This window comes from Lactuca virosa, chromosome 9 (genome assembly GCF_052849685.1).
Source record: "Lactuca virosa cultivar CGN04683 chromosome 9, Lactuca_virosa_CGN04683_v6, whole genome shotgun sequence".
Taxonomy (NCBI): Eukaryota; Viridiplantae; Streptophyta; class Magnoliopsida; order Asterales; family Asteraceae; genus Lactuca; species Lactuca virosa.
The window spans coordinates 51292226-51316491 of record NC_136434.1 but is presented as its reverse complement, the minus strand read 5'-3'; the positions used below and the strand labels follow the sequence as shown (position 1 = coordinate 51316491).

General features: G+C 42.7%; 1 protein-coding gene across 1 annotated transcript; it reads left to right on the top strand.

The window, feature by feature from the left end:
- The first annotated feature begins 1251 nt into the window (after nucleotides 1-1251).
- On the top strand, nucleotides 1252-4133 carry LOC145136804 (aluminum-activated malate transporter 4-like). The gene is made up of 6 exons (XM_079070919.1): nucleotides 1252-1850; nucleotides 1951-2088; nucleotides 2159-2422; nucleotides 2496-2632; nucleotides 2748-2894; nucleotides 3036-4133. The coding sequence occupies exons 1-6, from the start codon at nucleotides 1490-1492 to the stop codon at nucleotides 3738-3740; spliced, it is 1752 nt and encodes a 583-aa protein (XP_078927045.1). The 5' UTR covers nucleotides 1252-1489; the 3' UTR covers nucleotides 3741-4133.
- Nucleotides 4134-24266: the final 20133 nt, after the last annotated feature.

Sequence of the window (24266 nt, the reverse complement as noted above, 5' to 3'; positions counted from 1 at the left end):
TAAAGTCATGTTTTGTTAACAAGACAGATAAGTTGGAAAATTTTGCCAGTGAAAAGTTTGCTAAAAAAAATAGGAAAGGGATATGATGTGGATAGTGATTTGTTTATCAAAATAATGTCTTATAAATAGCATTCAATGTGCTATATGGATTTTTGCAGTACAAATTTTGATTTTCACAGTACGAGTTCTGATTTTCTCAGCATGAATTTTGATTTTCACAGTATAATCTCTGATTTTCGCACTCCACTTGACATGAAAAATGTTTTTTCAGAAAATACAGTCGTTTGCATATTTCTGCAGAAGTTAGAGATTTTCACAGGCCACATTATTTTTTGGAGTCAACACTAATTAAAACGACATAGTTTTTGTCAAAAATAATAATAATAATAACATTTGTAGGCAACCAAGTTTTTATAGGTGGTATCTAGGGTTGGCAATTCGCGACACGACCTGCGACACGACACGAAATAAATGGGTTTGGGTTGAGTTTTTCAACCCGCCAACCCGTTTATTAAACGGGTCATATATGGGTTTCTCAAAAAATAAACGGGTTGACCCGCCAACCCGTTTATATTCTAAATAAAAAAAATATTTTATTTTTAAATGTATTTATGTATCAAGCATTAATATTTAATAAGTATTATATAATGTATACCATTGATTCATAGACCATTTGATTGTTTTGACATTTTGACTTGTGGTGGATGGTCAAAGGTCGTAAGTCGTAACCTATAAAGCTAAGTCTGTAACATGTTTCTATGAATGTTTTTAATTTTCATCTGGATGTTTAAGACTTAAATGTCTAAAATTCGGTCCCACGAACCCAAATCTGACCCACAAACCCGCCAACCTGTGAACTCGTATAAATAAATGGGTTGACGGGTCATTTATGGGTTTATGTTCCAAACCCACCAACCCGTGACCCGCCAACCCGTGACATGTATATTTAAATGGGTCGTGTTTGGTTGACATATTTTGACCCGCCAACCCGCGACACGCCAACCCGAACACGACACGATTGTCAGGCCTAGTGGTATCCTGTGAAAATTATAGCTATTGAGTAGATTTTTCTGATTTTTAGCTATTCTTTAAAAAACATTAGAAAAATTAACTAGTGTATATTATGTATTATTAGATAAGTATATAAATAGAAATCTACATTACTTGATAAAAATAACGAACTTGATTAAAACACCAAACTCGGTAAAATAGATAAGTCACTCAACATATAATATGAAGTATTATTAAGTTTAATCCAGATAGGAGTCGTTGGGCGGTTTGGATCAGCCGATCAGAGATCTGAAAGTCAGAGATCCTCTTCCCCTTGTCTTCCCACTTCCTTCCCTTTCATAATGCTCTCCCACCTCTCCCCTCCGATCACCATCCACTTCCTCCTCCTCCGTTCCCTCTCTGCTCAATCTTGCATCTCTCTGCATATACCCACGTCCATGCGACTCACTTCTCTTTCATAAAGATCCAGGCACAGAAAATGGCAGCCAATCTTGGATCCATGTCGCGTAATTTTACAGACAAAAGCAAAGAAAGGTTGCTATCTCGAAAGGGGTACTCGGAATTAGGTATTTTCAATGAATCCTATATCTCCACCAACAACGAAGATACTTCGCTTGTCGGTAAACTCCAGGAATGGTGGACCAATGTTCGACTGTTCCTTGTTAACGCTTACGAGATGGGCCGCTCCGATCCCAGACAGTTCATCTTTGCTGCTAAATCGGGATTGGCACTTGCTATCGTCTCTGTTCTTATATTTTTCAAAGAACCCTTTACTTATATCACTCAGTATTCCATCTGGGCAATCCTTACTGTCATCGTCGTCTTCGAATTCAGCATAGGTAACTAACCTTAATTAATTCCTCATTCCAAGATCTCAATCGTCACACCCTTGTTTAGTTTTGATCTGATTGAACTTGATGGAATCGGAATATTTCATAGGAGCAACACTTAGCAAAGGATTTAACCGTGCTTTGGGGACGTTTTCTGCCGGCGTTCTTGCATTAGCTATCGCTCAAGTTTCCATGTGGGCTGGGGAGTGGCAAGAGGTCGTGATTGTGGTCAGCATTTTTGTTGCAGGTCGGTTTAAACTTTAAACACCTCTTTCGCAATTTCCTTCACTAAAGTCGCAAACTTTATTCCGTTTCAGGTTCTATATCAAGCTATGTGAAAATGTACCCATCAATGAAGCCATACGAATACGGGTTCAGAGTCTTTATGTTAACATTCTGTATAGTACTCGTGTCAGGGACTTCACATTTTGTCCAAACAGCTGTTTCACGATTGTTGTTAATTGGAGTAGGGGCAGGTGTGTGTTTGATTGTTAATATATGTGTTTATCCGATTTGGGCTGGTGAAGATCTGCATAAATTGGTAGTGAAGAACTTTAGGGGCGTTGCTACTTCCTTAGAAGGTAAATCTTTTCCATTTTAGTCTTAATTAAACCATGATTAATACCGATTTAACCAATAGATTAACTTTTATAGGATGTGTTAACAATTACCTTCAACATTTTGGATACGAAAGAATACCTTCAAAAATCTTGGTATATCAGGCCTTGGATGACCCTTTATATAGTGGATATAGATCGGCAGTACAGTCTACAAGTGAAGAAGATGCTCTGGTATATATATATATATATATATATATATATATATATATATATATATATATATATATATGGGTTTGTTTTTTGTTTACAAATTAAGTATGAATGTGACTTAGCTCACTTTTTGCAGCTGGGGTTTGCTGTTTGGGAACCACCACACGGACGTTACAAAATGCTGAGATATCCGTGGTCAAATTATGTCAAAGTCAGTGGTGCGCTTAGGCATTGTGCGTTTATGGTCATGGCAATGCATGGTTGTATACTTGCAGAAATACAGGTAACTTTGGTCCTAGTATTATCATTAATTAAGAATCCTCATAGATGTAGTTACGTTTCTTTTACTTCCAAAAGCATGGTTAGCTCTACATTTTGATTTACCTTCCGTATTTTGGCTGTGAAACTGATTGGTGATATATAGGCATCTGCTGAACTAAGAAACATGTTCAAAAACGAGATCCAGAAGGTGGGTACAGAAGGCGCAAGAATCTTACGTGAGCTAGGAAGCAAAGTGGAGAAACTGGAAAGACTAAGCCCCGACGTCGACCTGCTTGAGAAAGTTCACGAGGCTGCAGAGGAGTTACAAATGATGATCGACCAAAAATCTTATCATCTCGTCAACTCTGAGAAATGGGCACCTGGAAGACAGCCAAAAGAGTTTGAAGATCCCGATCGTTTTCAAGAACTAAAAGAAGACGAAATCAAACCAAATGTCATCAACTCCCTCAGTGAAGCAAACCTAAACCTAAACCCAAAACCACCGCTTCCATACAAAACCCAAGACCGTAATGTTCCAAATATGTCTGCCCATCCGTCCATGGTGCATTGGGGATCGTCGGAAGATGTGCTGAAGAACCAGACGCACTGGCCTTCACGGCTTTCGATTCTTGGTGACACGATTCTCAATGTGCGTGAAGTGAGGACTTATGAAAGTGCAAGTGCGTTGTCTCTTGCGACTTTTACTTCATTGTTGATCGAGTTTGTTGCGAGGCTTCAGAATCTTGTGAGCGCGTTTGAGGAGCTTAGTGAGGCTGCCAAGTTTTCTGAACCTGTTAATCCACTTGAAGTGAAGGAGAAGGTGGGGCTATGGACCAAAATGCTCAAGTGCATCGGGATCAAGGATTAAGGTTGATCAATGCACCTTTTGTAGCCCTCAAGTAACATTGACAATTCTACAATTGGAAGTCGTTTTTTGTGTGCGAGCAGATCTTGCTGTGGTGAGTAAGTACTCTGTGTTATTGTGATTTGTTTGGTGTAAAGATAGAGTATAGGGAAGGGGAAATGAGAACCTTCTTCGTATAATTATTCACAGGTTTTTTGTGTTATCCTTCATAAATTCAAGTTCTTTGTGTAAAAAAACTTGTACCGGATTCTCAGAATGTTTAAAAAGAAATGAAGTGGTCAAATTCGTTGGAGAAATTACTAAAATGGTATTCAATTCCATTTGTATGTTGTTTTTTTGTTTATAGATTAAAAAAATGTAAATGATATTTGAAAATAGATTATAAGTTCATGTGAATTATTGTTTGTCTCTTCCTATAAAAACAAATACATTCAACCCCTTTGTGTGGTTGAACCCTCTACCATGGGGTTAATATCATATATAAATCGACCCGATTGAACCCTCTATGATCTACCATGGGGTTAATATCATATAGACAAAACTGCACAAATGGTGTCTGTGGTTAGGTCAAAATTTTCACTTTAGTCCAAAAAAGTTAGTGTATTAAAAGTCCAAACTTTTCATTTTATTGTGAGTTAGGTCCAATTTGTTTTGAACTTTTTTATAATGACAATTTTGTCTTTATTATTTTATGTTTGATTTTTCTTTTATTATAACAATTTAAAAACAATTAAGAAAAAACCAAAAATAAAATCTCTCTCTCTCTCTCTCTCTCTCTCTCTCTCTCTCTCTCTCTCTCTCTCTCTCTCTCTCTCTCTCTCTCTCTCTCTCTCTCTCTCTCTCATGTCCGATGACCCACAAATCTGTCATCATCGTGACCAATGAGATCTAACTGTTTTCCGACGACATCTACATTCAGAAAATTGCCACTTCTCCGATGACGCTGACGATCCAACGAGCATGGAGACGAGTCGATATGGCGAGATATCTAGGGTTTGTAGAGGTGATGGCGCCGGCGAAGGCTCGGGTTCGAACGACACAAGGGTTTGAGCAACGTCGTAGGGGTTCGGGTTCCGCCGTTTAGGGTTTTAAAAGTGTATTATGGCAGCTCAAACATCAAGATCTGTTGTTACCCTCGTTTTTTGGATTTGAACAGATATGGTGAGATATCCAACATCGTTTAGGGTTTCAGCCGTCCGTCTCTCTCTCCTTCTCCGACGAGGTGCCATCATTTGCAAAAACCCTAGCGCCGCCACCCTTCTAGTTTTTCGAAACCCTAGCTTTTCAGATCTGTTGTCACCCTCATTTTTTGCTTCGATCCACAGACGTGAAGATCTGCAAATCGTTGGTTTTTTTGCTTGAAACAACAGATGGCTTAAAGATGATGTTGCTCCGACGAGTGTTGTGTATTGAATCAGGTTTATGTGTTGGGTATTGTATATCAGATTTCTAGTTTTGTACATCAGATCTTCTTGAACGGATATATGTGTTTGATATCATCTGTGTTTAATCATTTTTGGGTTTTTAATGTGTTCTTGTATGTTAGATTCCTGATTTTCGTTTGTTTGTTCATATATATATATATATATATATATATATATATATATATATATAGAGAGAGAGAGAGAGAGAGAGAGAAAGAGAAAGAAAGAGAGAGAGAGAGAGAGAGAGAGAGAGATAAAGAGTTGTGTATGTGTGTGGTGTTCATTGGAGCTAGGTAAACTTCCCAACGACTGAAGTTTTCAGCAATTAAGGTTACAAAGGAAGCATCAGTGGTGGTTGGTGTTGGTGGCAACGGTGATGTTGACCGGTGGTGGTGGTCTTTTGCATTGTACGAGAGAGAGGATAGGGTAGTGGTAATATTTTATTTTAATCATAAAAATATTTAAATAAATTAAAAAACTGAAAAAGAAAAAAAATGACAAAATAGTCATTATAAAAAAAGTTCAAAACAAATTGGACCAAACTCGCAAAAAAATAAAAAGTTTGGACCTCTGATACTAGTCCAAACTTTTTTAGATCAAAGTGGCAATTTTGAGTTAACCATAAGGATCATTTATGCACTTTTGTCTATCGTATATATTAAGTTATTTATTTTTTTAGTTTAAAAAACTATAAATTTGTAATAAACTAGTTATTTTTGTTCATAAGATATAATTAAAAAAACATTAGAAAAATGGTTTTTATGAACATAATTTTATTATAGTTTTTTTTAAACCGACAAATATAATATACTTTTAAACTAACATCAAATTCCACCTATGTCCACAACAGGACTTGAATCATTGACTTCAAAGAGAAATGACACTACCTAATACCGTTGGGCTAGAAGCTCTTTGATAGTATTTTAGTTAAACAATAAAATTATATAAAAAAACTATTAATTTATTACATAAACACCGTCTTATAATTAGTTATTTAAAAATAAATCATAATTACTAAAATAGTTAAAGATTTATTCAATTAAATAATCAAACTTGAAACACAAATGCTTATCACCCGAAAACCATGTTTTCGACTTATATCACAAAATGAACACAAAATTTGCGATAAAAAACTTGTAAATTCTCGTAATTGCTTTCTGAGTGGTCTCCCCATTACATGAAAGTTGAAACACCTTGCAAATTCACAAAACCATCATATTTCGTGAAAACCACCTTGCAAATTCATGAAAATATATCGGTGAACTTGTCGAACAATGCACAAACTTCTTGAACTACTCCATCAGTTAGGTTTGAAGTTGATGATGCACAAAGAAGAGGTTATGTGTAAAGTTTCATAAAACTAAGAAAACGAACAGAATCAGGAAGAATGAAATCAAAGATGAGAAGAAGATTGTAGTTTCAAGAATTGCTATCCCATTTTCATGAGCAAGTCCATCTTCATGAATGTATCAAACAAGGATAATCTATATCCTCTACGAATCCTTATTTGTAAAATTAACAATCTCTTAGTCTCCTACTAGAGAGAAAGTGATTCCTCAAAATCGATGTCCTAAGATCCGTTTTAATTTTGTAAGAAAGATATTTGACCTATTCATAAAATCAAAACCTAAAAAAGTCTTTCGAAGAACATCATGAAGCAACATCATGATCTTCATCTTCTCTTTCACGGCAATAGATTTTCACTTCTTTTGTATTCAATAACAAATGTTTTAAATTTGAATAAGGTAAACATTGTATTTATCATAAATTTCAACATAAATCAATATTAGTTGGAGAGAGCTTTACTTTACGGTACAAACTACCGTAAATGCATCTTTTGATGGATACGGTTCAAAAAAAAAAAGAATCAATGTGTAGAAGAAATCAGTTTATTAAGGTGCTTTAATCATTCGATTATCTAATTACGATATTACAACGATCTGGAGTATCATTCCCATGCCTCAAACATTATATATATTGTAACGTCTTGAACATCACATGGAAAAAATTTCATTTTTAAAACATTAATCCATACAACAATTTGTTCCCAAAAACATTCAATGTGAAAAATAATATTTAAACATCAGAGTAAAAGTCATAAATAACTATTGCGGAATAAAACTCTAGGGGATGCTATGGTCCCTTCCTTTTTGAACTGGAAGTACCTAAAATCATAACCATAAAATTGTAAGTACAAAGCTTAGTGAGTTCCCCAAAATACCACATACCATACATATCATTGGGCCTAGCCCGCACATTGGGCCCAACCCAACATACGATTGGTCCTAGCCCCTCATACAATGGGCCTAGCCCAACATACAATGGGCCACACCCTCTTATGTAATGGGTTTAGCCCTACATGCATGTCCATGGGCCCAGCCCAACATATAATGCAAGAGTCACAAAGACATTGGTGCCTTCGACCCACAAGTATAGTGATGAGACTCACATCAATCCGATGTCAACAAAAAACACACTCGAGCTGTTGCTACCCCGGCTTCTCACACTAAACATATCCAAGATCAATCCTAATCAATAATTAGGGAAATAACCCAAAATCAAAGGTCTAATCATTTTTTATCATGCTAAGGGGTAAAAGACTATTTTACCCTTTCCATACTTAACCCAACAAATCATGGTCCAAACCCAAAAAGACTTAAGGCCTAAAATGGCCCAAAAGACCTTCTGGTGAGTACGCCCAACGTACCACCTCCGTATGCCCATCGTACTGCTTGATCATCGAAGAGGAATTAGGTCGAAACCCGTTACGCCTAGAGTACTCTAGCTGAAGCCAAAACAACTTTAAGCCCTTAATGCTTAAAGACCAAATCACCCAAATCATAGATCTAATCTCTAAGGGATGTCTTAAGTCATAAATTTCATGACTTTATGACTTTGCATGGCTTAATGGAATCCAAAGTTCCAAACCAAAGCCCTAGATTAATAACTTCACCAAAAGGACGCTAACTCATGCATGGAAGATATATACCCATCAAGATTGAATTGTTATAACTTAATGACCTCAAAAATGACTAGAAATGAGGCTCAAAGGTTCTGGAGTAACTTCTACTCACAAGATCCAAGCCATGGGACCAAAAAAAGGTCATCACATAACCTAAAACTATATCTACATTAAAGAACCATCAATATTGAACCTTTATACCTCCAAAAGAAAGATCAAGGTGAACAAGGTCTGGATCTACAAGCTCCAAACAACCAACACTTCTCTAATGAGTTCCTTCTTCTCCAAGATGCACCAAGAACAATCCAAAACACTCAAAGGCTCAAGAATCTCACAAATGGGGCCAGGGTTTCGAGGGAACTGCTTTAGAGGGTGGAGGCTGAAGGTAAGAAGGGTTTGCAAGAGATTAAGGCCTTTAAATAGGGTCCAGGACCCAAAAATTAGGGTTTGAACCTGCCACGCGTATGCCCATTATACTGCATGTACACCCAGCTTACTAGGGAGAACATCGCGACCAACTTAAGCCAAGTATACCCAACGTACATGCCACGTACGCCCAAAAATTAGGGTTTGACCTTTTGTATGGACTAATTATATAATAGAAAGCATGGATTTCTGTTCTATTTTAACATTGCTTTATGGGTTCCTTGATACTATACTGCATGAATTGTCATATGGTCCCCAAAGAATGCAAGTTATATGGTCCACTAATTATATAATATCATGCATGAGTTGTTATATGGTCCACAAACAATTTTTTAAGTAGCATGGTCCACGTAACAATTCCAGGAAGGATAAGAAACAAGGGACCATCTAATGCATAAAAAGGACACAAAGGACATTGGATCCCACAAGAGAATATATTAATAACCAAAGTGAGTGCAAAGCATTACATAACAATTCCGACATAGAATCTTTAAAAGCAAACATCCTAACATGTTTTTTCTACAAATGACAGTACAAAACATTACATACAAAAGCCTACATAATAAAGGACACATCCTATGCAGTTCCCATACAAAAACTACATTAAGTTGATAGGTTTTTCTGAAGTGTTCCCCTCTCCATTCTTTCCTATAACTTGGGTTGCTAATTTTTTCTTGATGATCCTTTCACTCTTTTTCCTTTTATTAACCTAGGGAAGTACAACATTACTCCTCTCCCTTGTCACGTGTGTAGTCCCACTCTTCCTAGTATCTTTTGTATCCCCACCTTCCATTCCTGTCCTACTTCCACTTTCCACTTATGCAGTCCTTTTCTTCACATTTTCACCCTATTATACACACATAATAAACACTTAAATGACACATATTGATTAATAAATAAGAAAATAATAAATAAGAAGTTGTATTTACCTTTGTTGTCTTAGTCCTCTTAACCCTACTACCATGTGTATTCCCACCTTCCATTCATGTCCCACTTCCACTTGCCACTTTTGCAGTCCTTTTCTCCACTTTTTGAGCCTATTATAGTCACATAATATATAGTTAAATGACACATACTTAATAATGAATAAAAATAAGAAATGAGAAGTGGTAATTACCTTTGTAGTCTTAGTCCTGTTAACCCTAGTTGGTAACTTCTTTGGTCTTGTCCTATCAAGAGTTTGACATGTCTTCTTATTATGTCCTTCCACTTTGCACAAACTATATGATATCTTCTTACCCTTCTTAGAAACTCTATGGTTTCCACCCTTTTCACTCACATCTCTAACTCTTTTTGTTTTTGGCCTACTAGGCATCCTTCTATTCTTGGGGGGTAAAGGTGGAATGTAATTAGTTTTAAGCCACATCTTGCTTCCATTCATTGGATAAATTTTGTACTGGTAGGTCTTCATATACACTGTTGTACAAAAATAAGGATCCACATATTTCTTCACATGTAACATCCCAAATTTTGAGTCCAAAATTTTCATTTTAATTAATTGGTTATAGAAACATTCATAAGAAAACTACGTAAAAATATATCATTTCGTAAATCAATATATCATGTCAGAAAACCCAAATCACAAAGTAGTAACATGTCAGAGTACAATCCCAGAATATCTCAAGTGCGGAAACCCATGCGTGTGTGTATGATGTGCCGCTACCGTGCCAGCTCCTTCCCCTTCGCTGAAGAGGTACCTGAAACCAAAACTGTAAACTGTAAGCACGAAGCTTAGTGAGTTCCCCCATCGTACCACATACCATACAATCATATAGCATACATACTGCCGGGCAATTCCGGGGTGCTCGACCTACCCGGTACGGCCATTCTGGGGTGCCGACCTACCCGGTACGGTCATTCTGGGGTGCCGACCTACCCATGTCAAGCCATTCTGGGGTGCTGACCTACCCGTCGGTCCTAACAACCGACCCTCGGGGACTATTCCACCCCCTACTTCTACTATCACATATATCATAACATAAACATACTATCAAACATATCTGCGGTGTCCGAACTACCCTTCGGTCCTAACAACCGAACTTGGGGACTATTCCCCTCCTACTACCACTATCACATATAACATATCATGCCAGCATATAAACATATCATCACATACGGTCAGACATATCTGGGGTGCCTGACCTACCCTTCGGTCCTAACAACCGAACTCTACTACTATCACATATTGTCATGCCAGCATATAACATATCAGGTAGTAGCAAACCTAGATGATATCACAAAGACGATCATCTAACATACAACTCCTACTGGTGGGCCGGCATTGTGGTCGTAGACTCACCGCTACTGGAAGGTAACTCACCTCGTACGAGTAGCTGTTGATAATCTCTGCGGGAAATCTCTGTTTGCTGCTGCTCCGGAAATCCTCCGGCTATAATCCCCACAAAACACTCAGTCAGAGTCTGATATCTACTCTTAGGGTAAAATGACTATTTTACCCCTGACCAAGTCCAAGTCAAAGTCAAAGTCAAAGTCAAAGTCAAAGTCAACTTCCAGTTGACCTGACTCGCCGAGTTGGGCCGCCAACTCGTCGAGTCCCTAACCTTTTAACTGTCCTCATCCACGCCTCTACTCGTCGAGTTTAGAAATGACTCGACGAGTTCTCCTTCTATACGAGCATCAAATGAACCTTCATCCGACTCGTCGAGTTGTATGAACAACTCGTCGAGTTCATCCTCATCCTAAGAACCAATCCCGTCCTCGACTCGCCGAGTTGTATGAACAACTCGTCGAGTTCATCTTCAAGAGTTGGGAGATTGCCTTGGACTCGCCGAGTCTGTTCATGCACTCGTCGAGTCCTATGAACTCCAGGACTATGGCTTAGCCCAATACATTGGGTCACTCCCCTGGACCCTCTAAAACCTTTCCAGCACTCCACTGGGTCTCTTTGACCCATAACAGAAAAGGGGAGTCTAACCTCGGACTCGCCGAGTCCCAAGAACGACTCGCCGAGTCGATACTGTCCAAGGCTATGTCTTCGATTTCTGGCGTACAACTCTTGTCCAAAAGATAGATCTAGGTCCCTAAACTCGATCTAGCACGTAAAGTTACGAACGTTACGTGCATGCATGGGACTTTGAGCCTAAAAGGCCCTAAAAGAGACTCTTAAGTTGCATGGGGGCTTCCATGGGTGCAAAAGCAGCCCTTTTCTGCCTTGTAACTCCTTCATGGACCTAGATCTGAAGCCTCAACCCCCAACCATGCTTGCAATCATGGTTGGTCACCAAGAATGGCTTATAAAAGCCCTAAATCTCCCAAAAAAGGGATCTAGCAAATGAACAAGCAAGGTACCGACTTTATACCTTCTGGGAACTGCAAATGATGCACAAACTTAAACTCCCTTGGTCTTCTCTCGATCCCTCTAGGCCCTTCCTTCTTCCTTGTGATCAAAATCACCAAAAATCACCACAAATGCCTTTAGATCTTCACACACATACTTAGCGTTTGCTATGGGGGGTTTCTGGAAGCAATAGGGACGAAGGGTGGCTGAATGAGATGCTTAAATAGGGTGCAAACCCTTAGATTAGGGTTTTGTCCAGTCAGAGTCTAGTCGTCGAGTCTGAAGGCCGACTCGACGAGTCCGTCATTTAAATCCCGTATCCAATCCGCTTCAACTCGACGAGTTGGGCCTTCAACTCGCCGAGTCCCAGGCCAAAAATGCACAATACTTAAATAAAATACATACCAGGAACCAGGTGCTACAAATCTCCCCCACTTATTCTAGACTTCGTCCTCGAAGTCTGCTGCTCGTTCCTGGAACAACTCTGGGTAATGCTCCATCATCTCATCCACCGGCTCCCAAGTCCATTCTGAGCCCTTCCGGTGCTGCCATTGCACCTTCACCAGCTCGATCCTCTTTTTCCTCAGATCCTTCGACTTCCGGTCAAGGATCGCCACAGGCCGCTCAATGTAATTCAGGCTGTCATCGACCTGAATATCCTCTAAGGGCACCACTGCTGAGTCGTCCACCAGGCACTTCTGCAGCTGGGAGACGTGGAAAGTATTGTGGATCGGACTGAGTTTGGCTGGCAGATCCAGCCTGTACGCCACCTTGACCACCTGGGCTAAAACCCTGAATGGTCCAATGTACCTGGGGCCCAACTTGCCCCGTTTCTTGAATCGGATGACGCCCTTCCATGGCGACACCTTCAGGAGAACCATATCCCCGACCTGGAACTCCAGGTCTGATCGGCGCTTGTCGGCATAACTTTTCTGCCGACTCTGAGCAGTCTGAAGCCTACTCCGGACCTGTTGGATATTCTCTGTCGTCTTGAGCACCACTTCGGTGCTCCCCATGACCCTCTGGCCAACCTCACCCCAACATATCGGGGTCCTGCACTTCCTCCCGTATAATATCTCGAAGGGAGGACGGTCAATACTCGCGTGGTAGCTGTTGTTGTACGAGAACTCAGCCAATGGAAGGTAAGTATCCCAACTACCACCAAAGTCTAACACACACGCCCGCAGCATATCCTCCAGAGTCTGGATGGTCCGCTCGCTCTGACCATCTGTCTGCGGGTGAAATGCAGTGCTAAAGTGCAGACAAGTACCCAACTCGTCATGAAATTTCTTCCAGAACCTGGAAGTAAACCGTACATCCCTGTCAGAAATCACGGAGACTGGCACTCCGTGTCGATCCACCACCTCTCGAATGTAGATGTCGGCCAACTTCTCGGCCGAGATACTCTCCTGGATCGGTATGAAATAGGCACTCTTGGTCAACCGATCCACGATGACCCATATGGAATCCACTCCCCGCGCTGTCCTGGGAAGTTTGGTGATGAAGTCCATGGTAACATCTTCCCACTTCCACAGGGGAATATCCAACGGCTGCATCTTACCGTGTGGCCTCTGGTGCTCGGCTTTGACCTTCCTACAGGTCAAGCATCGCTCCACATACCATGCTACATCCCATTTCATGCAGGGCCACCAATAGTCGAGACGAACATCCCTATACATCTTCGTCGCCCCGGGATGAATGGAGAATCGGGATTTGTGCGCCTCCTACATCAGAACCTGGCGCACACCCCTATGGTATGGAACCCACACCCTGCGGTGTAGTGTCAATAACCCTCGGCTATCATAGTCGAAGGAGGAAACTTGGCCCACTATACGCTCGCTCTTCTGGTATTCCTCCTTCATGGCCTCCCGCTGGGCCTCTCGGATCTGCTCCAATAGTGGAGTCACTACTGTCATCCGCATGAAAATGTCTCGGATCAGCGCTGCCTGGTGGCTAAGCGCATCGGTCACCACATTGGCCTTCCCCGGGTGGTAAAGGATCTCGCAATCATAATCTTTCACCACATCCAACCACCGATGCTGCCTCATGTTCAGATTCGGCTGATCCATAAGGTACCTCAAACTCTTGTGGTCCGTGTAAATGGTACAATGGACCCCATAGAGGTAGTGTCGCCATATCTTGAGGGCGAAGACGACCGCCCCCAAATCTAAATCGTGTGTCGGGTAGTTCGCCTCGTGAGGCTTCAACTGCCTAGAAGCGTAGGCGATGACATGTCCTTTCTGCATCAGTCTGCGCCCAAACCCGTAATAGACGCGTTGCAGTACACCACAAAATCCTCTACGCCCTCTGGCAGGGCCAAGATTGGTGCCTCGCACAATCTCTGTCTCAGTGTCTCAAACGCTGCCTGCTGCTCAGGCCCCCAACGAAAGACTACGGCCTTCTTCGTCAGCCGCGTCAAGGGTACGGCTATCTTGGAGAAATCCTGGATGAATCTCCGATAGTAGCCGGCTAATCCCAGGAAACTCCGAATCTCAGATGGAGACTTCGGAACCTCCCATCTCATCACGGCCTCTACCTTGGCCGGGTCGACCAAAATACCATTCTGGTTGACAAGGTGCCCAAGAAATTGCACCTCGCACAACCAGAACTCACACTTGGAGAACTTGGCGTACAAGCTCTCCCTCCGCAGAGTCTCCAACACCTCTCTCAGATGCTCCTCGTGCTCCACCTGCGTCTTGGAGTAAACCAAGATATCGTCGATGAAAACTATCACGGACCGATCCAGCATCGGTCTACATACGCGGTTCATGAGGTCCATGAACGCGGCAGGAGCATTGGTGAGCCCGAAGGGCATCACCACGAACTCGTAGTGGCCATAGCGAGTCCGAAACGCAGTCTTCTGCACATCCTCCTCTCTGACCCTCATCTGGTGATAACCCGAGCGCAAATCGATCTTGAAGAACCAAGATGCTCCCTGCAACTGGTCAAAGAGGTCGTCAATCCTCGGGAGTGGGTAACGGTTCTTCACCGTTACCTTGTTCAGCTCCCGGTAGTCTATGCACATGCGATGCGACCCGTCCTTCTTCTTGACAAATAGGATCGGGGCTACCTAAGGCAAACTGCTCGGCCTGATAAATCCCTTGTCTAGCAGCTCCTGCAGCTGCGTAGACAACTCCTGCATCTAGGGAGGAGCCAACCGATATGGTGCCTTGGCTATCGGAGCCGCACCAGGGACTAGGTCGATCCTGAACTCCACCTGGCGCTCCGGAGGTATCCCGAGAAGCTCCTCTGGGAACACATCCGTGTAGTCTCGCACCACCGGAACGTCGCTCACCGTCGCCTTACCCGCCTCCCGGGTATCCATAACATACACGACATACCCGGTGCAGCCCTGCTATAGGTAGTGCCTAGCCCTTGCTGCTGAACACATTGTGGGTCCACGTTGTGGCCTCTCGTCGTGGATCACTAACTCTCCCCCACCTGGGGTCCTGACTCGCACTAGCCGCTGTGCGCAATCTATCACCGCCCCATTAGGGCTCAACCAGTCCATGCCTATAATCACCTTGTTCCCACGCAGCGGAATGGGAACCAAGTCTACCAGGTAGCGCTCCTCAAATAACCTCAGTACGCAATCTCTGAAAACTGTTGATGCTCGCACCGATCGGTCATCGGCAATCTCTACCTCTAAAGGGCAATCCAACATGCCGAAGACTCAGGAAACCTCTTGCTAAGTGCAAGGGAAACAAAAGATCGAGTGGCACCTGAGTCAAACAACACCTGTACTGGGATACCGTTCACATGGAACGATCCTAAACGTATACACAGAGCACATATAAATATCATAAGCATCAAATAAATAAATCAGAGGGAAAGAATCATACCCGTCACCACATCGGGTGCGGCGTGTGCCTCCTCGGTAGTCAACTGGAAGGCCCGACTCCTCACCACTAGAGCCTCTAACTTGCCCTGCCGGCCATCAGTGATCCGCAGGGTCGCTGGGGCTGGCGCTGCTGCTGTCAACTGGGGGCAATTGGCCTTCTTATGGCCCCTCTGGTTGGCCTTCTTATGGCCCCTCTGGGTGCAGGGGTGGTACAATCCCTGCTGAAATGCCCCGTCTTTCCGCACTTGTAGCATCCCGGCGATCCTAACCTACATGCCCCCTCGTGTGGCCTGCCGCATTTCCTTCAGCGGCCCTGTCCTGACTGGCCTTTCGGCCTACCATCTGATCCCCTGGGCTTCTTCCCCGAAGCCCCAGTCACCTGCCCCTCCTCTACCTTCCTCTTCCGGATGTGCTCCAGATCAATCTCCCTCTCCCTTGCCCTGGCAATCATGGAATCCAGGGTAGGGCAAGCTGAAAAACTAACATGCTCCCGAATTTCGGCTCGCAACATGTCATGGTAGCGGGTCCTCCTCATGTCCTCATCTCCCGCATATTGAGGCACCAGTAACTCCCTCTCCCGGAACTTGGCGGTGATCTCCGCCACAGTCTCCGTAGTCTGTCTCATGTCTAAGAACTCCCTAGCCAACTGTTGGAGCTCCACTGCAGGTGCAAACTCCGCCCTGAACCGGGTCACAAAGTCCGGCCATGTCATAGCCTCAACAGCCGAGGCTCCCAGAGAGTCACCAACCGACTCCCACCAATCTCTGGCCCTGTCTCTCAAGCACCCTGCTGCATATCTCACCTTCGACCCCTCGGGGCAGAAGCTGGTCAACTGTGCAGACTCAATGTCTGCAATCCATCGCCTGGCTGCAATGGGGTCCTTCGCCCCATGGAAATCCGGCGCACCGCTGCCCCTGGAGTCCTTAAAGGACAGTGTGTGTGATCCCGACTGGCTGGTCGCCATGTCACTCCTGAACGCCCGGAGGCGATCCTCCATCAGCTTGACAATCCCTTCCTTGATCGACCCAAAGATGACCGTGGTCGCATCAAGGATGCCTCTAGTGATCTCGAACGCGATGAACTCGCGTACCCTCTCATCCACCGATTCGGAACCTGAACCCGAACCCGATTCTTCTCCTGAGCTGCCAACTGCTGGCCTCGGACGTAGTACCACCATTCTGCAATACATAATGACAACCGTCAGTGATACTGATATATCTAGAGGGATCACATCTATCACAAGTTCCCTGGTCTTGCCTCAGCCTTCCTCGATTCAAGTACGGATCCTCTGCTTTCAGTAGTACGGGCCCATACTACCTTCCACATCTATCTGTACTTTCCTCAAGAACCGCCTCGACTCCACCAAGTCCCTTCTACTACTACTGTTCTCTGCCACTCTCATTTTAATTAATTGATTATAGAAACATTCATAAGAAAACTACGTAAAAATATATCCTTTCGTAAATCGATATATCATGTCTGAAAACCCAAATCACAAAGTAGTAACATGTCAGAGTACAATCCCAGAATATCTCAAGTGCGGAAACCCATGCGTGTGTGTATGATGTGCCGCTACCGTGCCAGCTCCTTCCCCTTCGCTGAAGAGGTACCTGAAACCAAAACTGTAAACTGTAAGCACGAAGCTTAGTGAGTTCCCCCATCGTACCACATACCATACAATCATATAGCATACATACTGTCGGGCAATTCTAGGGTGCCCGACCTACCCAGTACGGCCATTCTGGGGTGCCGACCTACCCATGTCAAGCCATTCTGGGATGCTGATCTACCCGTCGGTCCTAACAACCGACCATGGGGACTATTCCACCCCCTACTTCTACTATCACATATATCATAACATAAACATACTATCAGACATATATGGGGTGTCCGAACTACCCTTCGATCCTAACAACCGAACTTGGGGACTATTCCCCTCCTACTACCACTATCACATATAACATATCATGTCAGCATATAAACATATCATCACATAATGTCAGACATATCTGGGGTGCATGACCTACCCTTCGGTCCTAACAACCGAACTCTACAACTATCACATATAACATATCATGCCAGCATACAACATATCAGGTAGTAGCAAACCTAGATGATATCACAAAGACGATCATCTAACATACAACTCCTACTGGTGGGCCGACATTGTGGCCGTAAACTCACCGCTACTGGAAGGTAACTCACCTCGTACGAGTAGCTGCTGATAATCTGTGTGGGAAATCTCTGTCTGCTGCTGCTCCAGAAATCCTCCGGCTATAATCCCACAAAACACTCAGTCGGAATCTGATATCTACTCTTAGGGTAAAATGACTATTTTACCCCTGACCAAGTCCAAGTCAAAGTCAAAGTCAACTTCCAGTTGACCTGACTCGCCGAGTTGGGCCGCCAACTCGTCGAGTCCCTAACCTTTTAACGGTCCTCATCCACGTCTCTACTCGTCGAGTTTAGAAATGACTCGACGAGTTCTCCTTCTATACGAGCATCAAATGAACCTTCATCCGACTCGTCGAGTTGTATGAACAACTCGTCGAGTTCATCCTCATCCTAAGAACCAGTCCCGTCCTCGACTCGCCGAGTTGTATGAACAACTCGTCGAGTTCATCTTCAAGAGTTGGGAGATTGCCTTGGACTCGCCGAGTCTGTTCATGCACTCGTCGAGTCCTATGAACTCCAGGACTATGGCTTAGCCCAATACGTTGGGTCACTCCCCTGGACCCTCTAAAACCTTTCCAGCACTCCACTGGGTCTCTTTGACCCATAACAGAAAAGGGGAGTCTAACCTCGGATTCGCCGAGTCCCAAGAACGACTCGCCGAGTCGATACTGTCCAAGGCTATTTTTCCGATTTCTGGCGTACAACTCTTGTCTAAAAGATAGATCTAGGTCCCTAAACTCGATCTATCACGTAAAGTTACAAACTTTACGTGCATGCATGGGACTTTGAGCCTAAAAGGCCCTAAAAGAGACTCTTAAGCTGCATGGGGGCTTCCATGGGTGCAAAAGCAGCCCTTTTCTGCCTTGTAACTCCTTCATGGACCTAGATCTGAAGCCTCAACCCCCAACCATGCTTGCAATCATGGTTGGTCACCAAGAATGGCTTATAAAAGCCCTAAATCTCCCAAAAAAGGGATCTAGCAAATGAACAAGCAAGGTACCGACTTTATACCTTCTGGGAACTGCAAATGATGCACAAACTTGAACTTCCTTGGTCTTCTCTTGATCCCTCTAGGCCCTTCCTTCTTCCTTGTGATCAAAATCACCAAAAATCACCACAAATGCCTTTAGATCTTCACACACACAGTTAGGGTTTTCTATGGGGGGTTTCTGGAAGCAATAGGGACGAAGGGTGGCTGAATGAGATGCTTAAATAGGGTGCAAACCCTTAGATTAGGGTTTTGTCCAGTCAGAGTCTACTCGTCGAGTCTGGAGGCCGACTCGACGAGTCTGTCATTTAAATCTCGTATCCAATCCGCTTCTACATCTACGAGTTGGGCCTTCAACTCGCCGAGTCCCAGGCCAAAAATGCACAATACTTAAATAAAATACATATCAGGAACCAGGTGCTACATCACATCTCTATTAAGGTAGCTAATGGCAGCCACATAATGAACACACCCATAACCATTAAGTTGCCACATCCTGCATGAACATGTCCTCTTGTCTAAATCAACTTCATATGCCTCACTTCCTGACCTAGTCTCAAACTGGTTGAGCCCTGTAACACCCATAAAATTTGAGCCAAATTAAAACATTTTAATCATTCAAAAACCATTACGTTCATACAACTCGTTTTCAAAATAGTTTAAACATCAGAGTATCCCCCAGAACCATATCATATAAATCATAAAACATAAGGAGCGGTACGATCACGCCTTCGCCTTGCCACGATCTCCTGAAGTACCTGAAACAATACACTGAAACTATAAGCCCGAAAGCTTAGTGAGTTACCCCTAAAATACCAACCACACATATCATACTCATAACATATCATAAATAGAACAGCCATGCACATCGGGTCTACTGTGTGACTGGTCCGCCCGCACCGGGCCTTCAGTCCACCTGGTCCACCCTCCGAGTCTAACCATGTACGTCGAGTCTACAGTGTGATTGGTCCGCCCGCACCGGGCCTTCAATCCACCTGGTTCACTCTCTGAGTCTACAGTATGACTGGTCCGCCCGCACCGGGCCTTCAGTCGGCCTGGTCCACTCTTCGAGCCTCGGCACGTCTGGTCCGCCCTCTTGGGGCCTTCAGCCTATCCGGACCGCTCGCTGGGCCTTCGGAACATCCGGTCCGCCCGGGGTATGTTGGCCTACAGCACAAAGCAGGACCCGCCTCAACCCAACCCCCATCAAACAACCATGTGCACATACAACAATTAATCACATAACAATCCTCAACCAGACAAACAGTCTAACAGATCACATAGCATATCAACATCCTAACCAGGATTCCGACCTAACCGCTCACTAGCATAACATTACCCTATATCCCGGGTATCGGCCTTAACCAGGTCACTAACATAACACCATCCTAAATACCAGGATGCAGATCTAGCAAAACAATAACATAACAAACAATACCCGGATTTCCATCCGATAAAGGGCCGGCCTTGGTGCCGTAGACCCTGTCGATATAGTGAGGATAACTCACCTTGCAACTGCCGAAATCCTGCAAATCTCTGACCGCTGACTCACCGGGACTCCCAACTATCACATGATAATCACCAAGTTAGAATCCAACATGACTTTCTAGGCCAAGGGCCCACAACACTCATTAAGTCCATTATCCTCTTATTGGGCCAAGACCCAAAACCAAATCCTCATGCAAAGCCCAATATTGGCGCAATTTACTAAATTGGGCCCACCTTTCCAAACGGGCCTAGATCCAAGGTCCATAATAATTATTGGGTCCAATTTACTCCATCCATACTATTCAGTCACGGCCCAAGCCCACCTAGCCCATAAACAGCCCAATTACTCAAGGCCCAAAATTGAAAACCCAACAGAGGGTACGCGGGGCGTACGCACGTCTGCACCAAAAATCCTTCCATGTGCTTAATGGCTTAAGCACTTAAGCCCATATGCCAGATCTAGTGACAAAAAGGGCCTAGGACTCATAAAGTCTCAATCTTTATCCTTTTGGACGTCCATAAAGCTCTTAACTCAAGGTCTTAACCCATTAAGACCTTCCTACTTCTTACATGGGACAACCAAAGCCATTGGGACCTCATTTTTCTTACTCAAGACCTCTCCAATGGTCTGAAAGGACAGCTCATCTTAACCAAAACACATCATGCATCATAATGGGGGTTTTTGGGACAAGAATGGTGTCAAAACTTCACCACACTTAGATCTACACAAAATAGATGTCAAGCAAGAAGCTTCATACCTTTAGGAGCTCTTGAACCACCAGAAAACTTCAGATCTACACGTTGGCCTTCTTCCTCTACTCACTAGATGCAACACCTTCTTCTCAAAACACTCCAAATTCACTTCAAAAGCTCACACACTCAAGAAGTTGGCTAGGGTTTGGGGAAAACGGCTCTAAACAGTGGAGGCTAGGGTAAGGGAGGGTTATGAGCTCTTAAAGTTGTTTAAATAGCCTCCACACCCGAAATATTAAGGTTTATGGATGATAGACGTACGCTAGGCGTACATCCAGTACGTTGGGCGTACGTCGAGGGACTCCCGCGTTCATTTACTCCATTACGCTGGGCGTACATCCAACTTACGCTGGGCGTACCCAGCCAAACACGTGCATGCATGCTTAGCATGCATGGGACCCCTTTGCCAAACTTCCCCCCCTTAGGGACCATTGATGCCAATATCTTTAATTTACAATATCTCCTCTATCCTAAGTCCGTTCCCGACGAACTTTATATCCATGTAAAGGTGGCGAGAAGCCCCATGCTTCTAGCAACACACCCCGATTCAAAACCTTCTCGAATGAAACCCATTGCCCATAAAAGACCGAAACGCCCTTACTCTTGATCTCGGAAATTCATAAATAAATACTTTTAGAACGGGGCGTTACAAGCCCACTTGGCAATACCTCCCAAAACCTTTTATTAACCTTTAACTCATTCAACCTCGGCCTTATTTAAGGTGAAACATCAATTGACCATCCAATAAGTTTCGCTGTGAACAATTTGTTCATCATACACATTATCAATTATGCAAGCATTGTGATGATAGTTTTCTTCCTGGCTTCAACTATGACTGCATTGAAACTTTCACATTCTCCATTTTCCTCACTAGAACAACATCTACCAACTTGATAGTAAGCGCTTGACCATGTTCTAGGGTCCTTCTCCATCAAGTAGTTACTTACCTCTGGAATTATGAGCTCAATATCCTTCATTATTTCCTTGAAAGATTGTTCTGTTATTGCATTACATGCAACCCAAAACAAATTAAAAAATTGTGCCCCTATAACCTTTTTACTGAAGTTGGCCACAATGTGCCTTGCACATTGCCTATACTCAGCTTGGGGTAACAAACATACAAGTAGTTAGAAATGAATTGGGTAATATACTTTGTGAAACAGAAGTAATAAAATGTTTTTCTTACCTTGTGTTGGTCTGACATAAGAGTGAAACCTTGTCCCATACCAAGATTGAGATCATCACTTAACAATGACAGAAACCATTTCCATTTTTCCTTGTTTTAAATACATACTACTGCCCAAGCAATTGGGTATATTTGGTCCCTAGCATCTTTCCCCACAACACATAGTAACATACCCTTTCAAGAAGCAACCATCAATTCCAATCACCTTTTTGCACCCTTCTAACCACACCCTCTTTACACCATCAAAACAAACATAATACTTACTAAAGTGATTAGTTCCATCTGGCATTTTAAGTACGTCCATGTTGACTGTTGAACCAGAGTTGGATCTTCTGATTTCCTCTCCATAAGACCAGAGCTTAGCATAATGCTCAATAAGGGTACCTTCAATAATATTCATAGCATACTGTTTGACCCTTCTGTATTGGCTAATACTGACTTCAATACCAAATTTCTTGATGACCTCCAATCTTAGTTGCCTAATTGTCAGTTTCTGTCTATGCAAAATCTCCTTGGTGTAGTGGCTACCAATCCATCGGTAATTGACAATTGAACCCAGTTTGTACTTCCTAGCACATTGATTCTCACTTTTTAGAGATTTGATTTGAAAACTGTGTTCTGTACTCATCCAACTTGCCCATAGCCTTAAAGTACAAGCACCTTTACAACACAATACTAAAGCCTCTTACTGTCATTCTTTTCGAACCATAGTTGATAGCCATTCTTAACAACATAATTACATATATAACATGCTCTTAAGTTGTTTTGGATTCACAAATCTCATGCCAAAAATTGGTACTTGCTTCTTCCAGTGTACCTGAGGATTAAAGATAGGATGTTCCTCAAGAACATCATTGTCCAATTCCTCAACATTATCCATTTGGGTCTCAACATTTTTCTTCTCCGCCTTCTGGGCATAACTTGTTAAGAAACTCATCGTCCTTGGTATTCTTTAGAGGGGTACAATATTCCCCATTGATTTCATCATCCAAACCACCATCAAACATATAGGCTAGTTCAGGATCAGGGATTCCTTGTAAAGGTTCTTTGTCATCCCCCTGGATCACTGAACCACTTTCTTCATCGAACTAGTCCTCAAATCCTCCCCCAATATGATCTAAATACAGGTCTATTGGCCTTTCTAGTGCTTGATAAGCAACATCGATAAACACTTGATAATCTATTTTGTTGGCTATTACTGTAAGACCATTTGTCATAGTTTGATCACGTGTTGAGTAATAAAGTTTCTCAAAAGGTTCTCCAACAAACCTTTCTAGAAATTCACAACACTCATGTAAATCCATTCCAAAGAAATCATGATCAGTAAACATGAACTTATCACTTTCAGTATATCTATGTGGGTGTCTTGTAAAAACACTGTTATAGTGCAAATGCACTTTCAAGAAAATAGGGTTTGGGTTCGCCATGAACTTTAACTACAAAAGAACGCTAGAATCTTGAGCACTTCAACATGATTTTGATAAACAACTCGCGTAAAGCCCTTTATTAAACAATTATACGAAGGCAAAGTTGACGTGTCATTGATGACATGTCATTTAATTGAAAAAATCGTAAGTCTAAAGGTCACGTCACATTTAATTACCGGGTGACCGACTCATATGGTATGATCGACAAGTAATTTGTCACTTTAGTGAGGTCAGAGGTACGGAAATTAGTTGAATGAGCTTTTAAAATCAAATGAAAAATATTATTGTGCTTCTATGTCATAACCCAAAAATATATATTGTTTTCTAATAATATATAGTGTATAGTGATCAATAGGATGATGAATATGTTTATCTCAAAATATTAGACATAAAAGAATATATAAAAATCGTTTAAAACGAACTTAAAATTGCATCTTACCAAATAATACCTTAAATGAATTTGATGGAATCCAATTCCATAATATATGGATCCTAATGTATCTCACGTGTCGCTCATAAACATTCTTGAATTCTCCTGACACAAAACAAAACTGACAACAA